This window comes from Eptesicus fuscus, chromosome 25 (genome assembly GCF_027574615.1).
Source record: "Eptesicus fuscus isolate TK198812 chromosome 25, DD_ASM_mEF_20220401, whole genome shotgun sequence".
Lineage (NCBI taxonomy): Eukaryota > Metazoa > Chordata > Mammalia > Chiroptera > Vespertilionidae > Eptesicus > Eptesicus fuscus.
The window spans coordinates 10,516,470-10,536,445 of record NC_072497.1 but is presented as its reverse complement, the minus strand read 5'-3'; the positions used below and the strand labels follow the sequence as shown (position 1 = coordinate 10,536,445).

The 19,976-nt window shown below is 40.2% G+C and overlaps 1 protein-coding gene across 3 annotated transcripts in view; it reads right to left on the bottom strand.

Annotated features, from left to right (window-relative positions):
* LRRC28 (leucine rich repeat containing 28) overlaps window positions 1-19,789 on the bottom strand; it is a 40,837-nt gene extending 21,048 nt beyond the window's left edge. The window contains exons 1-5 of one of the 3 annotated variants that reach the window (XM_008158941.3): window positions 19,697-19,789; window positions 18,034-18,261; window positions 15,060-15,100; window positions 12,046-12,083; window positions 11,279-11,416 (exon numbers count right to left, since the gene is read on the bottom strand). In XM_008158941.3, coding sequence (XP_008157163.2) covers window positions 11,279-11,416; window positions 12,046-12,083; window positions 15,060-15,100; window positions 18,034-18,201 — 385 coding nt within the window. In that variant the 5' untranslated portion in view covers window positions 18,202-18,261; window positions 19,697-19,789. The remainder of the gene's footprint in view (window positions 1-11,278; window positions 11,417-12,045; window positions 12,084-15,059; window positions 15,101-18,033; window positions 18,262-19,696) is intronic. The other 2 variants (XM_028135761.2, XM_054713367.1) reach the window with 2 other exon arrangements.
* Between the last annotated feature and the right edge of the window lie 187 nt (window positions 19,790-19,976).

The following is a 19,976-nucleotide window of genomic DNA, read 5'->3' as shown; positions in this document are numbered from 1 at the left end:
ATAAGAAATCGTTTCTTGAAAGCGCTCTTCCTGAGTGCCAAGTATAATCTAACCCACTGCTAGACAGAAGTGGCCTCTATCTCCTCTTTAGATACAGCCAGTCTTTGAAATTGAAAAGCATTTATTCTAAAACTTAGCATCTGTATCATTGCTTTGTGTCAATACACGAATTGCTACTTAGAAAAATCCTTTATTGTCTTCATTCTGCAAGATTAATGGAGACCACATACGCAGATTTTCATTTCTGTGTTATATTTTTGTGATTGTCTGCTTCCCAGATTTCTTCCCTCTTCACTGAGGTAGCACAATGGAGTTTTTGACCTGAATGAGATCACCAGGTGTCCATTGTTGGCATAAAACTATTATAACCACTGCCTCAAGAAATATCACAGCATCATAGTCTAGCATAAAAATTTATTTTTTATTTTACTACTTTGAAGAGAATAACTACAAACAATCCATATTACACTATCTGAATAAAATATCATTATAATGACTGCTTTCATTTCACTTTCTAAACTCAAATTAGTATAGGGAGCCCGGCCGGTGTTGCTCAGTGGTTGAGCATCGACCTATGAACCAAGAGGTCAACGGTTCGATTCCCAGTCAGGGCACATGCCTGGGTTGCGCGCTCAAACACCAGTAGGGGGCGTGAGGAGGCAGCCGATCAATGTTTCTCTCTCATCACTGATGTTTCTCTCTCTCCCCCCTTCTCCCTTCCTCTCTGAAATCAATAAACATGTATTCTATAAATAGCTTAAGAATATTTCAAGAGCGGGGCCAAAGGTGGTGTGAAGAGCTGGGTGAAGTCTCCCCACCAAAAACAAGCAGAACACTGGACAAACCTGTAAAGAACCAACTATTTCAGGGCTCTGGAAACCACCCAAAGGCAGACAAATTCGTAAGTGTCTATTCTTGGAAACCTGTTAAAGCTTCATTCAAGAACAGTGGGAGTCTGCAGCCTTTTATTGCTTGGGGCAGCTCCTCTCCCATCCAGGCCCCGAGCTCAATCTCAAGAATGTGAGCTTACCAAGGCAGGGCTGCCGAGGAATGGCTAGGACAACCAGCAGTCTGGCAGTCAGAGAGAGCATCCTTGACTTGGGGGTGGGGAAATCTCACAGCTTTTTTTTCCCTTTTTTTTTTTTTTTAGCTAAAAGTGCCAACGGTATAGGAAAAGAATGAGGAAAACATGTGCCTTGCTAGGCTGGGATTCAGACCCCGTTGGAGTGAGCGGTTGAACAGCCATAAATTTAATTGGGCGATTCTGGAAATGAGAGAGCAGATGAAGTGCTAGCTATGCTCTCCACAAATCCTTCCACAGCCCAGGAGCCATGTGTCCGCGAGGGGAAGGCCCGAGAGTCTGCACCAAGTCAACAGCAGAGCAGATGTGACAGCTGACTCGCTCTGACAGCACTTGACAGTCCAAACACAGTTCAGTTCGCGTAAGACGGGAGCTTCACGGGCTGGAAGTGTTTGAGCAAACTTCTTCCAAAGCCATGGCTGCTCCCCGGCTATACAGACATCGCGGCTGCCCCCACGGAGCCAGGTTAAAGAACACAAGACTAAACTCCGAGCAGCTACGTACCACAGAGGGGAAAAGAGTCTGAAATTTAAACCGCAGGAAGGAACAAGAATTTAAAAAATAAAACAACTTTCAGAAAAAGAAGTCAAAATCCAAAGTTGTCCCAATATGCTAACTAAATTTTCCAGTTTTCCACAACAACAAAAATACAAGATAGCGAAGTATGACCCATAACCAAGGGTGCGTGTGTGGGGGGTGCGGGGGGGAATGGGGAGAAGCAGTCAACAGAAACTAACTCTGAATGGGTCCAGATGTTGAACTTGGCAGAGATTTCAAAGCAGCTGTTACAAATGTGTTTAAAGAAGCAAAGGAAACTATGTCAAAAACTAAAGAAAACTATGATGACAATGACTCAATCAATAGAGAATCTAAATAGAAAAAGAAAAGCCATAAAAAGAGCCAAGGAGCCATTCTAAAGTGGAAAATACAGTGACTGAGATAAAATAGTCACTAGATGGCCTCAGGATCAGATTTGACATGGTGGAGGAAAGAACAGTAAACTCAAAGACATGGCAATAGGCATTATTAAATTTGGAGAATAGGAAAAAAAATCAACAGAAAATGATCAACGCCTCAGAGACCTGTGGGATACCATCATATCTATAATGGGAGCTCCAGAAGGAGAGGAAAACGAGAAAGTGGGAGAAAAAAAAAAATGTTAAAAGACAATGGCTGAAAATGTTCTTTATTTGATGACAAGCATTAATCTACAGATCCAAGAAGTTCAATGAATTCCAAGTAGGAAAAACACAAAGAAATCCATATCTAGACACATCATAGTCAAATTGCTGAAAGATAAACAAAAATAGAAAAGCTTCCATGAGAGCCCTAGCTGGTGTGGCTCAGTGGATGGAGCATCGGCCTGCGGACTGAAGGGTCCAGGTTTGATTCCAGTCAAGGGCATATGCCCGGGTTGTGGGCTCCATCCCCAATGGAGGGTGTGCAGGAGGCAGCCGATCAATGATTCTCTCTCATCAGTGATGTTTCTCTCTCTCTCTCCCCTTTTCCCTTCCTCTCTGAAATCAATTAAAAAAATATTTTTTAAAAGTAACTGTTAAGATATTATTTTAAAATTATTACTAGCAAAAACTGCAACATGAATAGAGTGCATTTAAGAAATTAAATTTACTGACTGCAAAAATATCTGTATAGTTCTTCCCAAATGTTTTGTGTTGCCTAGTAACCAGTGGATACCATTTTGAGTCTCTGACAACAGAGACCTCCCCTCTGCCCATCTCTTTGGCAGCCAAAACCTTGTTAGGACAGTGCCCTCTCCCCCAGGAAAGCAAAGGGAAGGCCAGCAGCAGAGGAACTCTGAGTCAGTCTCCGTGGGATGTGGATTTTAAGAGCACTGGAATACACTGGGAGGCAGAGGACTAAGATAGAGAAGGGAGTACAGAGGGAGGAAACCTGGACATCTGCCCTATTTACAAAGTGAGGAGCAGACCATCCTAAGGACGACTATTTTTAAGGATTATAACCTGACCACTTTTGGTCAAGAAATCCATGATGGTCAGTCTTCTTTCTTACTAAAACTTTTGGGTGGCATTTATACAACACAAAAATCGTAATCCTAAAGTCGATATGATTTGATCTTAAGTTTACATGACATCCACTTTGTTGCATATTGTGACTCATGCTGCTCTAGTGTGGTTCAGAGCATCCGAGCGGTAGAATGAATTGGTCAAAGATGATCAGGATGGACAGCTGGCTCTCATCTGACACTGAAAGGCAGAGTCTAGAAGCAATACGTCAAGGCTGGCAGGAGCCAAGAAGGGACCTCAAGACCCTTCTCCAAATTCAGAGGCAATGAGCCTGAAGACCAAGGCTATGCCAGGCAAGAAGCACCGACAGGAAGGACAAGTGTGAGCAGGCAGGAAAGCAGCCGGAGCGCCAACATCCAAGGAAGCGACCAGTGCCACCCACTCACCCAGAGTACAGGGAGGACGCCGAGCACCAAGGATGCCCACAGAGCAGGGGACACAACGGCCACCAGCCGTGCATGCCAGGGGCAGGGGCAGGGGCAGCCTTATAAAACCAGGTGTGTTTCGCTTTTGTGAAGTTGATCTCTGTCAGAGCTTTCTTTCATTTCCTCACACAAAAGCACATTACATTTGTATATTATCAGCTCTGTTATATTAGGCTATTTTGAATGGTATCACGCACGCACACAATAACTGAACAGAGTGAAGTAAATCTGATGCATTTATTCATTCACTGAGAGAGAAAGTGTTTTTTACACGTTTACACAATGCCCTGGCCGGTGTGGCTCAGGTTCCATCCCTGGGCCTGGTCGGGGTGGATGGGGCACATGCGGGAGGCAACCAATCGATGTAAGCCACTCACACAGATGTTTCTCTCTCTCTCCCTCTCCCTCTCCTTCTGCCCCCCTTCCTTCCACTCTCTCTAAAAATCAATGGGCAAAAAATTCTGACACAAATACAACATTAAAACTACAAAAAGGAAGGGTGATTTTGGAAAAGGAAACAACACATCATTTAGGGTGAATGCGTGTTTCAACAAAACTGACTTTTATTTCGATGGCGTGGGTTAGCTGAGTTCCTTTAAATAGTTAGGGATTTGTAAAGTGCAAAGCTCATGTAACGTAATGTAATGTAATCTGTGTTTTCCACAAATCCCCATCGGTCCATTTACTTAAGAAACCCATGCTTGCTGGCTGGGGGCCAGCATACCAAACCTGCCCGGCAGTGCATACTTGTATTTCTGTTACTAAATTAGGAAGCCAAGCAGGCAATGTCGGGGCCAGGAGCGAAGAGAAAAGGTTCGGCATTATTAGCCTGTACGGCTTCTCAAAAGCAAGATCAGGATAAGATATTTAATTTTTAATTAGAAATGCCCAAGTAATTTAGCCTAATAAGAAGCAATACGAAGAGATAATTAAGTGAAGACAAAGGGAGAAATAAAAACATTTCACAAAAGTAGCCTTCTAAATAGCCTTAATCATCGTGTTGAAAAGAAATTAACTACCGGCTTAACGTCTCAATGACTGATACTGAAACACTGCCAGCTTTTTCCTGAGGAAGAAATGGGCAGTTATCCATTCCCATTTTTACTAAGCTTTACTAACATACTTGATGTAGACCACTGTTCAGAGCAGCGGTCGCCAACTGGTGGTCCGCGAGGTCCTAAAGGTAGGCGACCGCTGGTGTAGAGCAGGGTGGGGAATGTCCGGTCCACGGAATCATTTGGTCTGTCCCTGCCAAGGCATTAGGGGTGAGTTAATTAAATATCTGACCAAATACAGCAGGCTAATTTTTAAGTGGATAAGTTTGTATGGCCAGAGAATCTACAATAATAAAAGTGTACTATGCTAATCAGACCGGACAGCCAAACGACCTTCTGGACGTCCTTCTGGACAACCTTCCAGATGAAGCCGCAGCTGCAAGGGCTGAGGCAAGCCACTGAGGCTGCGAGGGCCAAGCCCCTTGCATGGATTTCATGCATCGGGCCTCTAGTGATGTTATAAATATTCAAATGGTCCTTGGCAGAAAAAAGGTTCCCTCCTCCTGGGTTAGAGAAACGGGGTAGAACATTCAAAGAGACTCGAGTGGAGAAACACAAAAAGGATTTCAAGAGAACAAAATCACTGTGTTGAAGTTCAAAGTCATTTTTAAGATGACATAAACATTTAGAAGGATAAATGTGAATTTTCCACTTTCCAAATTTCACTTGCCCCTAGTTAGCATGTCCAAGAGGTTTAAAAAGACAGTGGTTGTTAATTAACATTCCTGAAAGTATTTGTGAACATATCCCAATCCTTTATCAAAAACTAAAAGCTAAAGAATCTTAAAGATATTGGGAGAATTTTAGTTCTAGCAATAGCTGAATGATATTCTTCTTATAAACATTTTGTTAAATATTGATAAATTTCAAAGTAGTATTTATTTTAGCTTTATGAAAGAATTAAAAAATTAAATGGATATTTGCTACAAAAGCTATATTTTTATGTAAATGAAATGTATTTAATGCCAGGATATGTAAATTACAGAAAATTAAATAACAAAGTCTGAGCACTATAACAGGCAATGAAAGACTTACCAAACATGACTTTTTAAAAAAAGATGTTCATACTACTTTAGCAATACAGAAATTAATTCTTGTTTATAAAAAAGCCACAGACACAACAAGAAACAAACTACAATGTATCCACGTAACAACAACTAAATAAATAATAAAAGCACAGCGTGAAGACCCCTTGCCAGTACGCAGCCTAATTGTTTGGTGTCCTTTCACCTAATATATATATTTACATGATCTCTATAGGACATTGAAATGCATTTAGGACATCGATCTGTGAGTCAAAACCCAGAGCCTTTAGCTTCTTCTTGCTCAATTCCCACGGCCAGGAGCTGGCCACCAGTGACCAGCAGAAGCAGGTACACAGCGGGTGGGACAAAGAGACACAGCTTCCCCCTTCTCAAGTCCGTCTGTCCTTCAACCACCCCCCCTCCAGGAGCACAACGCAGAGCGTGTCAGCTGGCTCCTGGTCCGGCCCTTCACTGTCCTGCATTAATGATAAGAGGCACAATGTTATGTATGGAAGGCACAACAGAATTAGAGACCCACACTTAAAGCTCTAAGTTACAAAAATAAATAAATACAAGGAAGAGATTGAGTCCGGCCGGTGTGGCTCAGTGGTTGAGCACGGTTTGACTCCCGATCAGAGCACATGCCCAGGCAAGGGGCGTGCAGGAGGCAGCCGATCCTTGACTCTCTCTCATCACTGATATTTCTATCCCCCTCTCCCTTCCTCTCTCTGAAATGAATAAAAACGTATTTAAAAAGAAGAACTAGGTTGAGTGATTAGAAATTATACTGGATCACTTTAATACAAAGTCTCCCATTCCATTTTTACCTTCTTATTGCTATCATATATGCATAAACATATATACACAGATGAATGCCCCAAAAGGAAGAAAAATAAACTTACTTTGGTGGTAAAAAAAAAAAAAATATCAATGAAATTTGATTTTTTTTCTAAAGAAATTTGGAAAAGAACAAAGTTGAAAGAATTACACAAGCTCACTTCAAAACTTCCTGTAAAGCTACAGTAATCGAGCCAATATGGTACTGCCATAAGGACAGACATAAAGACTAATGGAAACAGAACATTTGAAATAAACCCATGTGTTCATGGTCAGTCAACTGATTTTCAACAAAGAAAAAATAGTCTTTCAACAGATTGTACTGGAAAAACTGAATATCCCATATCTAAAAATATCCAAACCCTTTCTTCACATCCCATACAATAATTAACTTGAAAACTTTTTGTGACCCTAGATTTGGCGAATAGTTCTTAAATGTGATGTCAATAGCATACTCCAGAAATAAAAAATAAAAAAAACAGATAAATTGGGCTTCCCCAATTTTTAAAACTTCTGCTCTTCAAATGATAGATATTTCAGTTTCCCACACTGAGAATTCCATGGAGCTTTAAGAATTGTGAACGTTCAATAAAGCAAAAGCCTATAAAATTAATGCCACTTGGTCCCTAGGCCTCCATTTGCTTATCCAATGTGGTAGCTAAATTTTAACTTGGTGGGCTGTGATATTCCTTCTACCACTAACATCCAACATCAGAGATTATGGTAACTCGGATGGGCTTGATTTTATGAAGGGCTTAATGACAGCCTTGGATATCTGCTTTCTGTTTCTAAAAGGCATGACATAACAGCATCTGAGGGCTTACATATTGTGTATATTACATAAAGATAATTTTCAAAAAGGGATAATAAAAAGTGTTAAACAAAGAACTGTAATGTCAATTATGTGTGGAGCGTGGAGGAGAACTTGGTAACAACCCATATCAAACTAAATTTTGTTTAATTACTTCTATTACATCAACCCTTGGCAAATCATAAAGCTTTTCATTCACTAAAACAATCATTAACTTCCAAATTACTTGCAGAATAGACAATCTGATTTAAATTAAAACCTTTAACAGATTAAGCCATAATTTATAGAAGAAGTAAGCACCAAGCCTGTTCCCATAACATATAAAAAAATAAATTTTTTACATATTGAAGACACTTTTTAACAAATACTTATTTCAGCACATACCCTATATCCTACCTGTTCATTTTTCTTCACAATTATATAGACTGACACGAAACTAGAATTTTTCTGATCAAGTCATAAAACAATACCTCTAAAATACTGCAAGTTGATTTAGATCCAAAAATAAAATTAAATCTCTGAATTGTCAATAATAGGTTGTGTCTTAAAAACATGCAACCCAGGCATGTGCCCTGACCGAGAATCGAACCATGACCTCCTGGTTCATAGATCGATGCTCAACCACTGAGCCACACTGGCCGGGCAGTACTCTCTTTATGGTTCCCATACGGCACCACGCCTGTAACAGACCATGGCGAAGGAAATGAACTGTATGCAGAAAGGAAAGAGAAACAGCACTGAGCATGAGGTGAACTCGGATGATCATCCCTGAAGATTTCAAATTGGATCTCTGCTATTATATTAGCTGCTTTTAAATCTATTCAACAGAGGAACAGTCCAGGCCTTAGTCAGTGTATGAGTGACAGGAGAGGATTTCCAAGTCTGAAGGACTAACTTTTCTCCTTTTGCTTTTTTTTTTTTTTAAAGCATCATCATGCCCAGTGGGTGTGGCTCAGTGGTTGAGCAGCAACCTATGAACCAGGAGGTGTTGTTTGGAATCCCAGCCAGGGCACATGCCCGGGTTGCGGGCTCCATCCCCAGAAGAGTGGAGCCTACCCCTCTGCTCCTTTAAGTAATCAAATGAAGTAAGGCATTCCTAACAGAGCACAGGGTCTGTGGACCAGGGCTCCGCTCTTTGGGACTGGGTTTGGCCCTGCCCTTGGGGTCTGGAAAGCCCCATGCAAAAGGCGCACTCCCTGTACCAGGAGACGTTCTAATTGCCAGAGACGGGGACTCAAGGCCAAGGGAAATCGGTACAAACAAACCTTGTTACGCTGACCTTGATCTTCCCTGTCATTTTCCCACAATGCTCTGTCCTAGCCCAAGCCCCTCTGCCCTCCCAAGTTTTCACAATGTGCTACTCTCTGTCTAATCCAACATGAGAGTATTTGGCTCCAACTGCTCTTTTGGGTCTTCCCTTTTCTTTCTTTCTTTTTTTTTTTTAATATATTTTATTGATTTTTTACAGAGAGGAAGAGAGAGGGATAGAGAGTTAGAAACATCGATGAGAGAGAAACATCGATCAGCTGCCTCTTGCACACCCCCTACTGGGGATGTGCCCGCAACCAAGGAACATGCCCTTGACCGGAATCGAACCTGGGACCCTTGAGTCCGCAGGCCAACGCTCTATCCACTGAGCCAAACCGGTTTCGGCGGGTCTTGAGGCTCTGAGCACATGTTAAAATTACAAATTACCAGTTGTATACTCTTCTGCAAAATGCATACCAGTGAGGGCGCTCGTGAAACCCGTGTAATGCATTCTTAGATCCTAATCTTAAAACTCTCTATAGCCACTAGGTATTTCAAATGTTTCCAACTTTTCAAATATGCTCTACAATTATAAATACTGATTACGATCTTATATTCAAAGTGTATTCAACCACAACAAATACACATAGTAAAACGTTAAGTCTTTCGAGGGGATATAACGCATAAGAAGTCTACATGGCCTGGCCGGCGTGGCTTAGTGGTTGAGTGTCGCCCTATGAACCAGGAGGTCACGGTTCAATTCCCAGTCAGGGCACATGCCTGCATTACAGGCTTGATCCCCAGTGCGGGGCGTGCAGGAGGCAGCCAATCAATGATTCTCTCTCATCATTGATGTTTCTATCTCTCTCTCCCTCTTCCTTCCTCTCTGAGATCAATAAAAATATATTCTTTTAAAAACAGAAGTCTACATGTAGTAGTATAGACTAGGTAGAAGGGAGATCAATCACACAGTCACATGTCTATGGCCATCAAATGGAGACAACACGGCATCCCTCACATTTTTAAAAACTATAATTAAAATACATTTCCATAGTATGTGCCCAAACATAATCAAACATTTGCAGAGGTGTACCTAGCCCCTCACCCATTCAAATTATAACATTGAAATTACCTCATAAAGAGAGCTATAAAGTGAATCAAGACCTAGTCCATTGCTATTCATGAAAGCCTAGAAAGAAAAAAAAAGTCTATACATGGCTCAAAATACATTGCTATTACTGCATATAGTTTTACTCAAAACAAGCAAAAACAAACACAGACAACAGAAATAAGCTAAGGAGATAAAATCAGGGATAAATGCCTCCAACCTATTAAGCTGCAGGTGTGACATAAATAAAAAATTACACGAAAGGAGTCAGGAAACCTATGTCCTTCGCTGGTGAGTAGGAAGCAGTCAATGCTATCGGCCGCACATCCTTAACCTCCGAGAGTATATAATGGAAGGAAATGGCCACATTCTACCACAAAGTGTCTTACGTTACAGGAAAAGAGAATAATAGAATACAAAGAACAATGGCTTAGCAGGGAATTCTATTCTCATATGTTACTTACACATACATAAAAAGGGCGTACAAGCGGTGTTATATCCATCCATGCATTTTGATTCTACAATGTATATCTTTATAAGTCCCATCCAGGAAAATTTAAAGTATCATTTTAATGATACATTTTCGAGGTGATCTCCAAAAGAGAATCTAATTTCCTGAATATCTGGATATGTGAACCTGACAAAGGTAGAATGATGGAACACCACTGAGCCTAATTACCGACAATAAAATCTAAAGGGAAGACCATATTCCTATACTATATTGAAAATCCTTATATTAACTATAGCTTTGCATGTTTGGAGTAAAATTATATGCAGTAATAGCAATGCATTTTGAATAGAAACTTTTGAAAAGATATTATATGAGGTTAAGAAATTATTTTTTATACAGACTGACTGCTATACCAGGACCATTTTTGTAAGCAATATTGAACCTCTATGTGAAGGCCAGCACATCAAGTCTCAAAACTAATCATGTATTGTGTATTCATCAAGAAATTTCTGTACTTGCAAAACTTAGGATAAAGTACTTCTTAAGTCATAAAGAAATATTCTGACCAATTATAGCAGGCTAATTTTTAGGTTGATGACTGTGTATGGCCTGCGAAGGGTGTTATAAATACCCACAAGGCCCTTGGCAGAAAAAAGGTTCCCCACCCCTGGTCTATAGGTACATCACAATCTAATAGAATGTTCAATAGGCAAAACTGACCATTAATCCTATGTCAAACTTAAATTGTGCTGCTAAATTCTTGTATAAGGTTTCTTATTAAATCACAGTTAATGTACATCTGTTATCTCACTAGAGAATGAGAAAACACTGTACATATAAGCAAAAATGATTGCACCGTGCAAATTTCACCTAAATTCTCTGATGGGAAATTCAGAGCTGAAGTAGCTTTTTATAAAAGTATTTCACCAGAGCAGTGATCTGAAGACCAATGCTCAATTGTGGTAAATGTAGCTCAAAAACATAAGTGCCCCCTTCTTATGTTTGCATCTGGGAAAAGACTGTCACATTCCCGCCCCCCTCCACCCACATTTCTTAGCTTCATAGTCAAACAAATGAACAATCAAATACTTACAAATCTTTCTAAAGCCCACCGCCTCGACACACAGTGAGACACAGGAATGAAAACAGACTTGTAAGAGAAAAGAGACCGTGTGCCCCCGACTACGATTACCTGGAGGTAGGAATTGCAGTTGGTTGTTAGCTAATCGAAGATGACGCAAAGCTCTCAGGCGGCCAATTTCTGGGCAAACGATTTCTAAGGCATTGTCACTAAGATCCAAACACTGGAGTTTTATAAGGGATCCAATGGCTTCAAAGAGAAAAGGAGGGGAAAGGCTAAATCCATTTGACCCAAGCGTTATGCCAGATCTTTAATGCAAGAACTCCACGGTACAATATTTTCATACTTAGTATCACCATCTCACAATGTACTACTAGAGTTGCTCCCAAAATAATAAAAACATACATAAAACTAAATTTTATGGAGGGGATAAGACTTCCACCTCTATATAAAATATGACTTTAAAAAAAGCGCACATCAACATTTTTAAAACAATGTAAAATATTGCTTGAATAAAAAAATAACTCATGAAACAGTATATAAGGATGTTTTCAATCTAACCAACATTCTTAACTGGATTTACTGAATTTAGAACTTGTCATTTTGTTATTTACCCAACAACAATATATCTAAAAATAATTTATCTAATCATGATAACCATTTTGGACTCTATTAATTGTCATTTAGTCGTAATTCCTAACTGGATTTATTAATTGGGGGGAGAATCTTTGAAACGAATAAATTAAAGATGCTTTATAATTAAAATTCACTAATATACCAACCACAATAGGTTTAAAGACACTATCTGTTCTACTGTTCTAAAAGAAAGTTTAAGCTATAGTGTCTCCTATCTAAAAGTTAGAAGTGTGCTCACTTACCTTCTGGAACCACAACTATGTTATTTGAATGAAGGTACCTGGGGAAATACCAAAAAAAAGCTGTTTTCATTCAGAACTTCTGCTACAGAATGGGTTTGTAAAATGCTCACTTTGAAATATATCAAATATAAAGGGACCAAACTTTCTTTAACACCCTATTCTAAGTACATAACACAAAATATATGGTCATCACAGACAACTAATAATACTTTGAAATATTTTATGCTGGGATTGCAAATATTAAAACTATGTATTGATTTAATTGCTATTTTATTTTATTTTATTTTTTATTTTTTTTAAATATATTTTATTGATTTTTTTACAGAGAGGAAGGAAGAGGGACAGAGAGTTAGAAACATCGATGAGAGAGAAACATCGATCAGCTGCCTCCCGCACACCCCCTATTGGGGATGTGCCCACAACCAAGGTACATGCCCTCGACCGGAATCGAACCTGGGACCTTTCAGTCCGCAGACCGACGCTCTATCCACTGAGCCAAACCGGTTTTGGCTATTTTATTTTTTTAATATGTATTTTTATTTTCTTTTTAGGGCTTTGTTTGTATTTTTGACATTTTCTGTAATAAGCAGGGATTTTTATCTTTTTTTTTTTTCTTTTTAATCCTCACCCAAGGATATTTTTCCATTGATTTTTAGAGAGAGTGGAAGAGAGAGGGAAAGACAGAAATATCGGTGTGAGAGAAACATATCGATTGGTTGACTCCTGCATGAGTCCTTGACCGGAATCGAACCCAGGACCCTTTGGTCCACAAGGCTGACGCTCTACCCACTGAACCAAACCAGCTAGGGCTTTAAGTTCTATTTTAAAATAAAAGATACACAAAAGAAAAACTAGAGGTATTTTTTCAACCTCATAAAACAAACTTGTTTTAAACTACTCAGGTTTTCAGAGATACAGTTATCGTGTAAAGAAAAGTCAGCACTTACTGTGTACAGGAAAATGCAACTTTTCGTTTCTAAAGGATAACTTCACAAAATAATCAAACCAGAGATAGTTCCAGTCAGCAAGCATGCTTACTGATAACCAAGAATGCTGGAGAAGTTAAATAATCATCATTTATAGTATCTGTAGAAATACTCAACTGTCAAGGTACAGAATTTATTTTACAGCAAAATGAATTTCATAAACAAGGACCAAATTCCTTTCTTAAAAAAGAAAAAAAGTTCACCAAGGCTGACAACTCCAGGCGAGTGTCTGCAGCACCCTCTGGTGGAGATTTTATGAAATCAGAAGCAGCCCACTAACAGAGTAAAATAAGGACCACGGGAGATCATACAGTAATAATTTTTATAATAAATTTATATCATTGATTTTGAGACAAGAAATCAATGTTTTAGACTTTTAAAAACTTTATTTTCAACCTATCTTTTTATTTATTGTACCCACTAACCAATCTTCATAAAATCTTTAAAAATAGAATTTTAAAATATTCTTCTCCATTTTAAAGTGTAATATCAAGTGTGACATAGAATAAGAAAGATAGAAAATTAATAAATTTAAGAAAATTATTCTATGCTGGACTAAATTAATTTTGAAATAGGTATTAATCTGCTGGGTCTAACACAATTTAAATAATTATACCATTCCATGATACATTTTATTCCTTGTTTTGTATACATAAAATGATCCTACATTTTATTTTTTCTTAAAAGTATATTTGTACTGATTTCAGAGAGGAAGGAGGAGGAAGAGAGAGCTAGAAACATCAATGATGAGAGGGAAACATTGATCAGCTGCCTCCTGCACACCCCCTACTGAGGATCCAGCCCGCATCATTGATGTTTCTCTCTCCCTCTCCCTCTCCCTTCCTCGGAAATCAATAAAAACATATTCAAAAAAGAAAGAAAAAAGAAAGAATCACTGCTGTTACAGTGGATCAGAGAGCAGGCTCTGTGCCTTTAGAGCCATGTGATCAGAATGCTTTCTCAGGCTATAGAAGCAGATGGTAATAGCACCAATTAGGACATAGAGATATTGTAAGAAATAAATGAATCAACATATGCAAAGCTCTCCGAATGGAGTTCAATGAATGCTATTGTTATCGTCGTCATAATTATTATTATATCATGAGTCATTTGTAATTATAAGCTTAGCAGTTTGAAGTCCAGAGAAGTTGAAATGGTGTTTTCGATGTGACTAAGTGTTCATCACGCTCATAACACAGGAACTCTCATTCATTGCTGGTGGGAACGCAAGCGAGCACAGCCACTTTGGAAAATGGAGTGGCAGGGTGTGTGGTTTTTTTAAAATAAAAATTAAGTATAGACTTTACTTAATAGTAACATGCCAATGTCAGTTTTTTTTTTGTTCTGACACATGTATCATGGAATTGGGAGATGTTAACAATGGGAGAAACTGGTTGAAAGGTATACGGGGCCCGGCCGGCGTGGCTCAGTGGTTGAGCATCAATCTATGAACCAAGAAGGCACCAGTTCGATTCTTGGTCAGGGCACATGCCTGGTTTGTGGGCTCCATCCCCGGTCGGGGGCGTACGGGAGGCAGCCCCTTGATGACTTTTCTCTCTCATTTCTATTGCTCTATCCATCTCCCTTTCTCTCTCAAAATCAATAAAAACATGTGTTTTTTTTTTAAAAATAAAACAAAGCATGGAGGATGCAGGTAAGGAGGCTTTTACCATACATTTTAAATCTTCTATAGTGTTTCACTGTTTATATCAAGTATCACATGGAGTAGTAGTAACAATAATAACTGTTGCCAATTACATGGACTATGGAGAATGATTCTGTGACAAAGATGCTGCCCCCAGAGAAATTGTACTCTTCAGAATCTTCACCACCTTGAAGTGAGATATTGAAAACACAAATTTAAATGTTTAAAAAACTTTAAAAGACTTTTGGGCTTAGCAGAACCACAGATTTACCATGCTCATGATACTAAAAAATTAATACACGAAAAATTATATTTCCTACTATTTCAAATAACTTAAAATTATTTTCACCCCCATTTTTAAAAAATTGAATGAACACACTCACAGTTCCACCAGGTTTGGAAGCTTCTGAGCAAGGTTTTCTGGCTGAAAATTAAAAACTCAGAATTAAATTTTGTTTTTTGAAAAATGTATAAATATCTCTAAATAGCTTAGGCACAAACCATTATCTTCTTGAGGGCTCTGATCAGGGCGCATGCGTAAGTCAATGTATCTCTCTCACATGGATGTTTCTCTCCCTCTCTCTCCCCCGCCCTCCATCCCTTCCACTAAAATCAATCAGTGGAAAAAATTTTCTCGGGTGAGGATTACCAACCACTACAACAAAAACAAAAAAAATGACACTGTTAATGTCATACTGGGATTCTGATCTATTCAAACACTTAACAACAGTATCCCAAGCGGCTTCCATCATCCGTCCTCGCCCTTTTATGATAACCAAATAGCGCAGCATGTGAGCATTTTTCCCAAGTCAGTGAAGCATTTATTGAGAACCCGCTTTTGATAAAACCACCTTTAGTTTTCAAATGCCAAGAGCTGTGATGCTGTCCCTCGTGTTCTGATGTCAATGTCTGCCATGAGGTCCTCCGTGACAAGTCTTTTCTCAGATGTCACTCCTGGATCTGTCCCAATCCCCAAAATGCTTCTATTAGCACCATTATCTTCCCTAATAAGAGGAATATACGCTTCCACGTATTGGCACCCAAACCAAGTATCCTAGAAAAACTAGAGAACCTGTCCCTCTAACAAGGGAAGACTTGTCCAGAAAGCAGGCACTGTTGACTCTAACCTAGTTCTGTCTGCTCCAAGAGCAACATCTCATCTGGCTAACTTACAGGACCGGTGGTCATTCTTTTCTTCCAGATGCCCCCTGGCTCCTGCACATCCATTCTGATCTTTCCATGACAAGCCAGTCGGGTTGTTGTTGTTTTATTTTGTTTTGAGTTCACAAAGCTACACACACAGTTGATTACTGAATAAAGTTTCTGCTGCAAACTGTGCATCGCTATGTCTTTATTAACAAGTAAGCATGTTGGTTTTTATCTTTAAATAAGCACAGTGACCTCGGAAAATTGCAATTTATTACAACACTGGGATTTGGGGGGGAAAAAAAACTCCACTTATTAGACTCTGCCCCAAAAGCCTGGTAAGTAAGCAGTCTGTTGCCTAGGCTGTGGCTGACACCTACTGGTGTTCAATAATACCGATCTCTGATTTCTACCGGCACATGTTAGTGATGCAGCCAAGGAAAGAGGGGAAAGTTATACATTTTAATTCTTACATTTCCATTGGGTTTACATAAAGTCAGAGACTTGATAACTATAAATTGATACCTACAAATGCCAAAAGGTGGTGGGCGGATTCGATTCCCAGTCAGGACACATGCAGGAGGCAATGCATCCATGTTTCTCTTCTCTCTTCTCTCCTCTCTCTTCTCTCTTCTCTCTCCTCTCCTCTCTCCTCTCTCCTCTCGCCTCTCTCTCTCTCTCCCCTCTCTCTCTCTCCTCTCTCCTCTCTCTCTCTCTCTCTCTCTCTCTCTCTCTCCCTGAAAATCAATTTAAAAACTATAGTTATGCTTTGTGTTACTAAACTTAGATGCTGGATTATGGATGCCACACAAACTAGTTTATCTTGATCCATAGGGTTTATACTAAAAAAATCTATTTTAAAAATCTATGCACTCAAAATAAGATACATAGCAATATGCTAACTGCTATAAAGGAAAGATACATATCGATTTACTTCTAGAAACAGCAAACACAAGCAAATTTTATAATGCTTTCTGCTCCTTATAGGTATTTTACATAGATCAAGAAAACTTTTACAGGAAAACAGTCCATATATATGAAGCCAATATGATATACGTTCAGATATTTAGCAAAGTTCAATACAGAGAAGGGAATGAAGAATGGATCAATTCACACACAAAAGAGACATCATAAATGATCTAAAATGGAAAAGAATTAGAATTCAGGTATAGGATTCAAATGAGGTTAAGTGATAACCAGAAACAGCCACATAAAGCAAATCCATTTAAAACACAGACCAAATTTCTTAATGAGAATGAAAAATCTGATTTGAACATTCTCTTGAAAATAATTAAATAGTTTTCTAAAATCTCATATGTCATAAAACTTAGGTTATAATGATAACTATGTGCTTATTCCTATAACATAAAAAGAGTGAATCAGATGTTGCTTTTGGGGCAAAACTTTTTCCAACAAATGGGATGATAGCCCGATTCAAAATCATTTGACTTTCACAGTGCAATCATAAAAAAGGTTTTTTCAAAACACTCAAAGGGCTACATCAGGCTTCCCCAATGCCCATCTTAATATTTTAATTTTCAAATCATCCTTTTTTAAAAGTCATTCTTGTTGGTCTTTCTCTTCTTTACTTTTTTAAAATATATATTTTTATTGATTTGAGAGAGAGGAAAGGAGAGGGAGAGAGAGAAACATCAATGATGAGAGAGAATCATGGATCGGCTGCCTCCTGCACACCTCCTACTGGGGATCGAGCCCACAACCCGGGCGTGTGTCCTGATGGGGAAATCAAACCGTGACCTCCTGGTTCCTAGGTGGAGGCTCCACCATTGAACCACACCAGCTGGACTCTTCTTTACTTTTCACTTGGTCTATTCGGTATTGCAACATCCAAAAATCATCTAGGAAGCTGAACGCACACAAAAAGGCACAGGCCAAGGCACAGGTACAGGCTAAGTGAAGAGGGGCTTTGAAAGGGGGCAGCTTGGTAAGTGGCACGTTTGCGAGTATTCTGCTTTCCTCCACAGCTCTTCCTGTCCCCACGTAACTGCAGGGTCTGGAGTCATGCATTCTCCGCTCACGAGGACCCTCTGTATGTGGATTTATAGTGCCTGTTTACATAGTAAGAGAGGACACCCATGTTCGTCTGACTGTCTTAAGATATGGAACGTGTACCTTGGTCAGGACCACGTGCTAAATGATTTTTATTTTATTTATTTATTTTTTTTTAGAGAATGCGACAGAATACTGTACCAAGGTTGTAAGCGAGTTCCTTTTCATATAGAGTCTCTCCAAGAACTGGAGCCCTTCGCCTTTCAGTAACTCCAGCGGGAAGTGGTCGAGATTCCTGTAGTTTAAGAACAAGTTCTTGTGCTTCTCCAGCCTTGCCACAGAGATCGTCTTGCAGAGCTCGGACGCCATGGCTGAGCAGATCCCATCCGGCACGCGGCGGCACTACATCCTGTCAGAACCGGTCCATCTCTAAGGAGGAAAAAGACAAGTGCGTAGTTTTAACAACCGCTGACAACATTGCCGGGTAAACCAGTGAGCAGAGGGAGCTACTGCGGATACGAAAGACAGAGTTATACATTGAATCCCCATATTTTGCTTTCATAACAACTAAATTTGTCATATACATTTAGAGGGAAATTAGATGAATAAACATTTAATAAAAATACATTCCCTGTTTGGGAAATATTTTATCACTCAGTAGAAATAGTCCTAATTGGAAAAAACAGTCTTGAAATTGAAATTGGAATCCCTGAGATGAGAGAGACCGGTTTCACAATGGGCAACCAAAGAAACAAGTTAAAAATCAAACATGGCAAATCCTCGTTTTTTTTGTACCCAGCTTACGGTATTTCAAGAATATTTAAATATGTATATAAAATATAGCTACCTCATCCCAGCTTGTAGAGGCTCAGTGGTTGAGCTCCGACCTATGAACCAGGAGGTCATGGTTCAATTCACAGTCAGGACACATGCCCAGGTTGCAGGCTCCATCCATCCCAGTGTAGGGGGTGCAGGAGGCGGCCTATTAATGATTCTCTCTCATCATGGATCTCTCTCTCTCTCTCTCTCTCTCTCTCTCTCTCTCTCTCTTTCTCATCATGGATGTCTCTCTCTCTCCCCACCTTCCTCTCTGACATCAATAAAATATATATAAAAATATAAGCTTAAATTAAAATTTAAAAAATAATGCAAATAGTTTTTCAATGTGCATTCATCGGCCACAGACCCCCTTTATCTGGGTATTTTTTTCTTACACAAATTCCCTTCACTACCTCTTACCTACAGCTAAAAGTAAACGACAAGGGACATAGGTAATACTTTCAACAATAAAGATTTTTTTAAAATAGAAAGAGAGATACTGATATAGCAAATAAAAAGAAAAAAAAGGAAGCGACAGCTTCAGTATTAACTGCATACAACTGCACCTCCACACGAAGTTTTCTTGACAGGTAAACACCACCCCCACGTTAGTATGTGTGGTGTTTTTTCTTTTTCTTAAAGAAACAAAACCTTCCACTTTAAGAATATTTCGCCCATTTGAGGCAGGGGTGCCTTCAAGGAAAGGAAGGAGCCCCTCAGACTGACTTCGCTACTTGCTTCAGAAATGCCACTCCGACTTCCTAAGCCTGCACACTGGAGCACAGAAAACGGTACAGTAAAAGCATTTGTAAAAGGTTATTTCCCCCGAAGCCCCAACAGGTGCTTCGCAGACCCAGCACCCGGACCCCCAGGGACTCGGAGGGCCCGGCGACTGTGGGGACCCGAGGCCCCGGCCGGGCCCGCTCGCCCCGCGGTCCACCCCCCGCGGCCCGGACGCTGTCGCCGGACCCAGCCTGCGAGGCGGAGGCCGGGACAGAAGGCCTCGCCACTCCAGTCCCCTGAGACTCGGGGGCGCCACACTCACCTGGGCGCCGGCGGAGCTAGCGCTCCCGAGCGCAGGCTGAGCTGGGACAGCAACCGTGGGGCGCCGGGCGGGGCGGGGCGCCGGGCAGGGGGCGGGGCTAGGCGGTGAGGGGCGGGGCGGAGCCCTCCCTACCGGGAGCTGGGAAAGCGGGAATGGCGCCGGAGGCCGGAATCTCGCGATAACTGCCCCCTGGTCTCGCGGTTCCGCGAAAGGTCGGACGAGACGCTCGTTTTTCCAAGTCGTGTGGCCATTGGTCGAGAGCATCGCTTCCGGCATACTG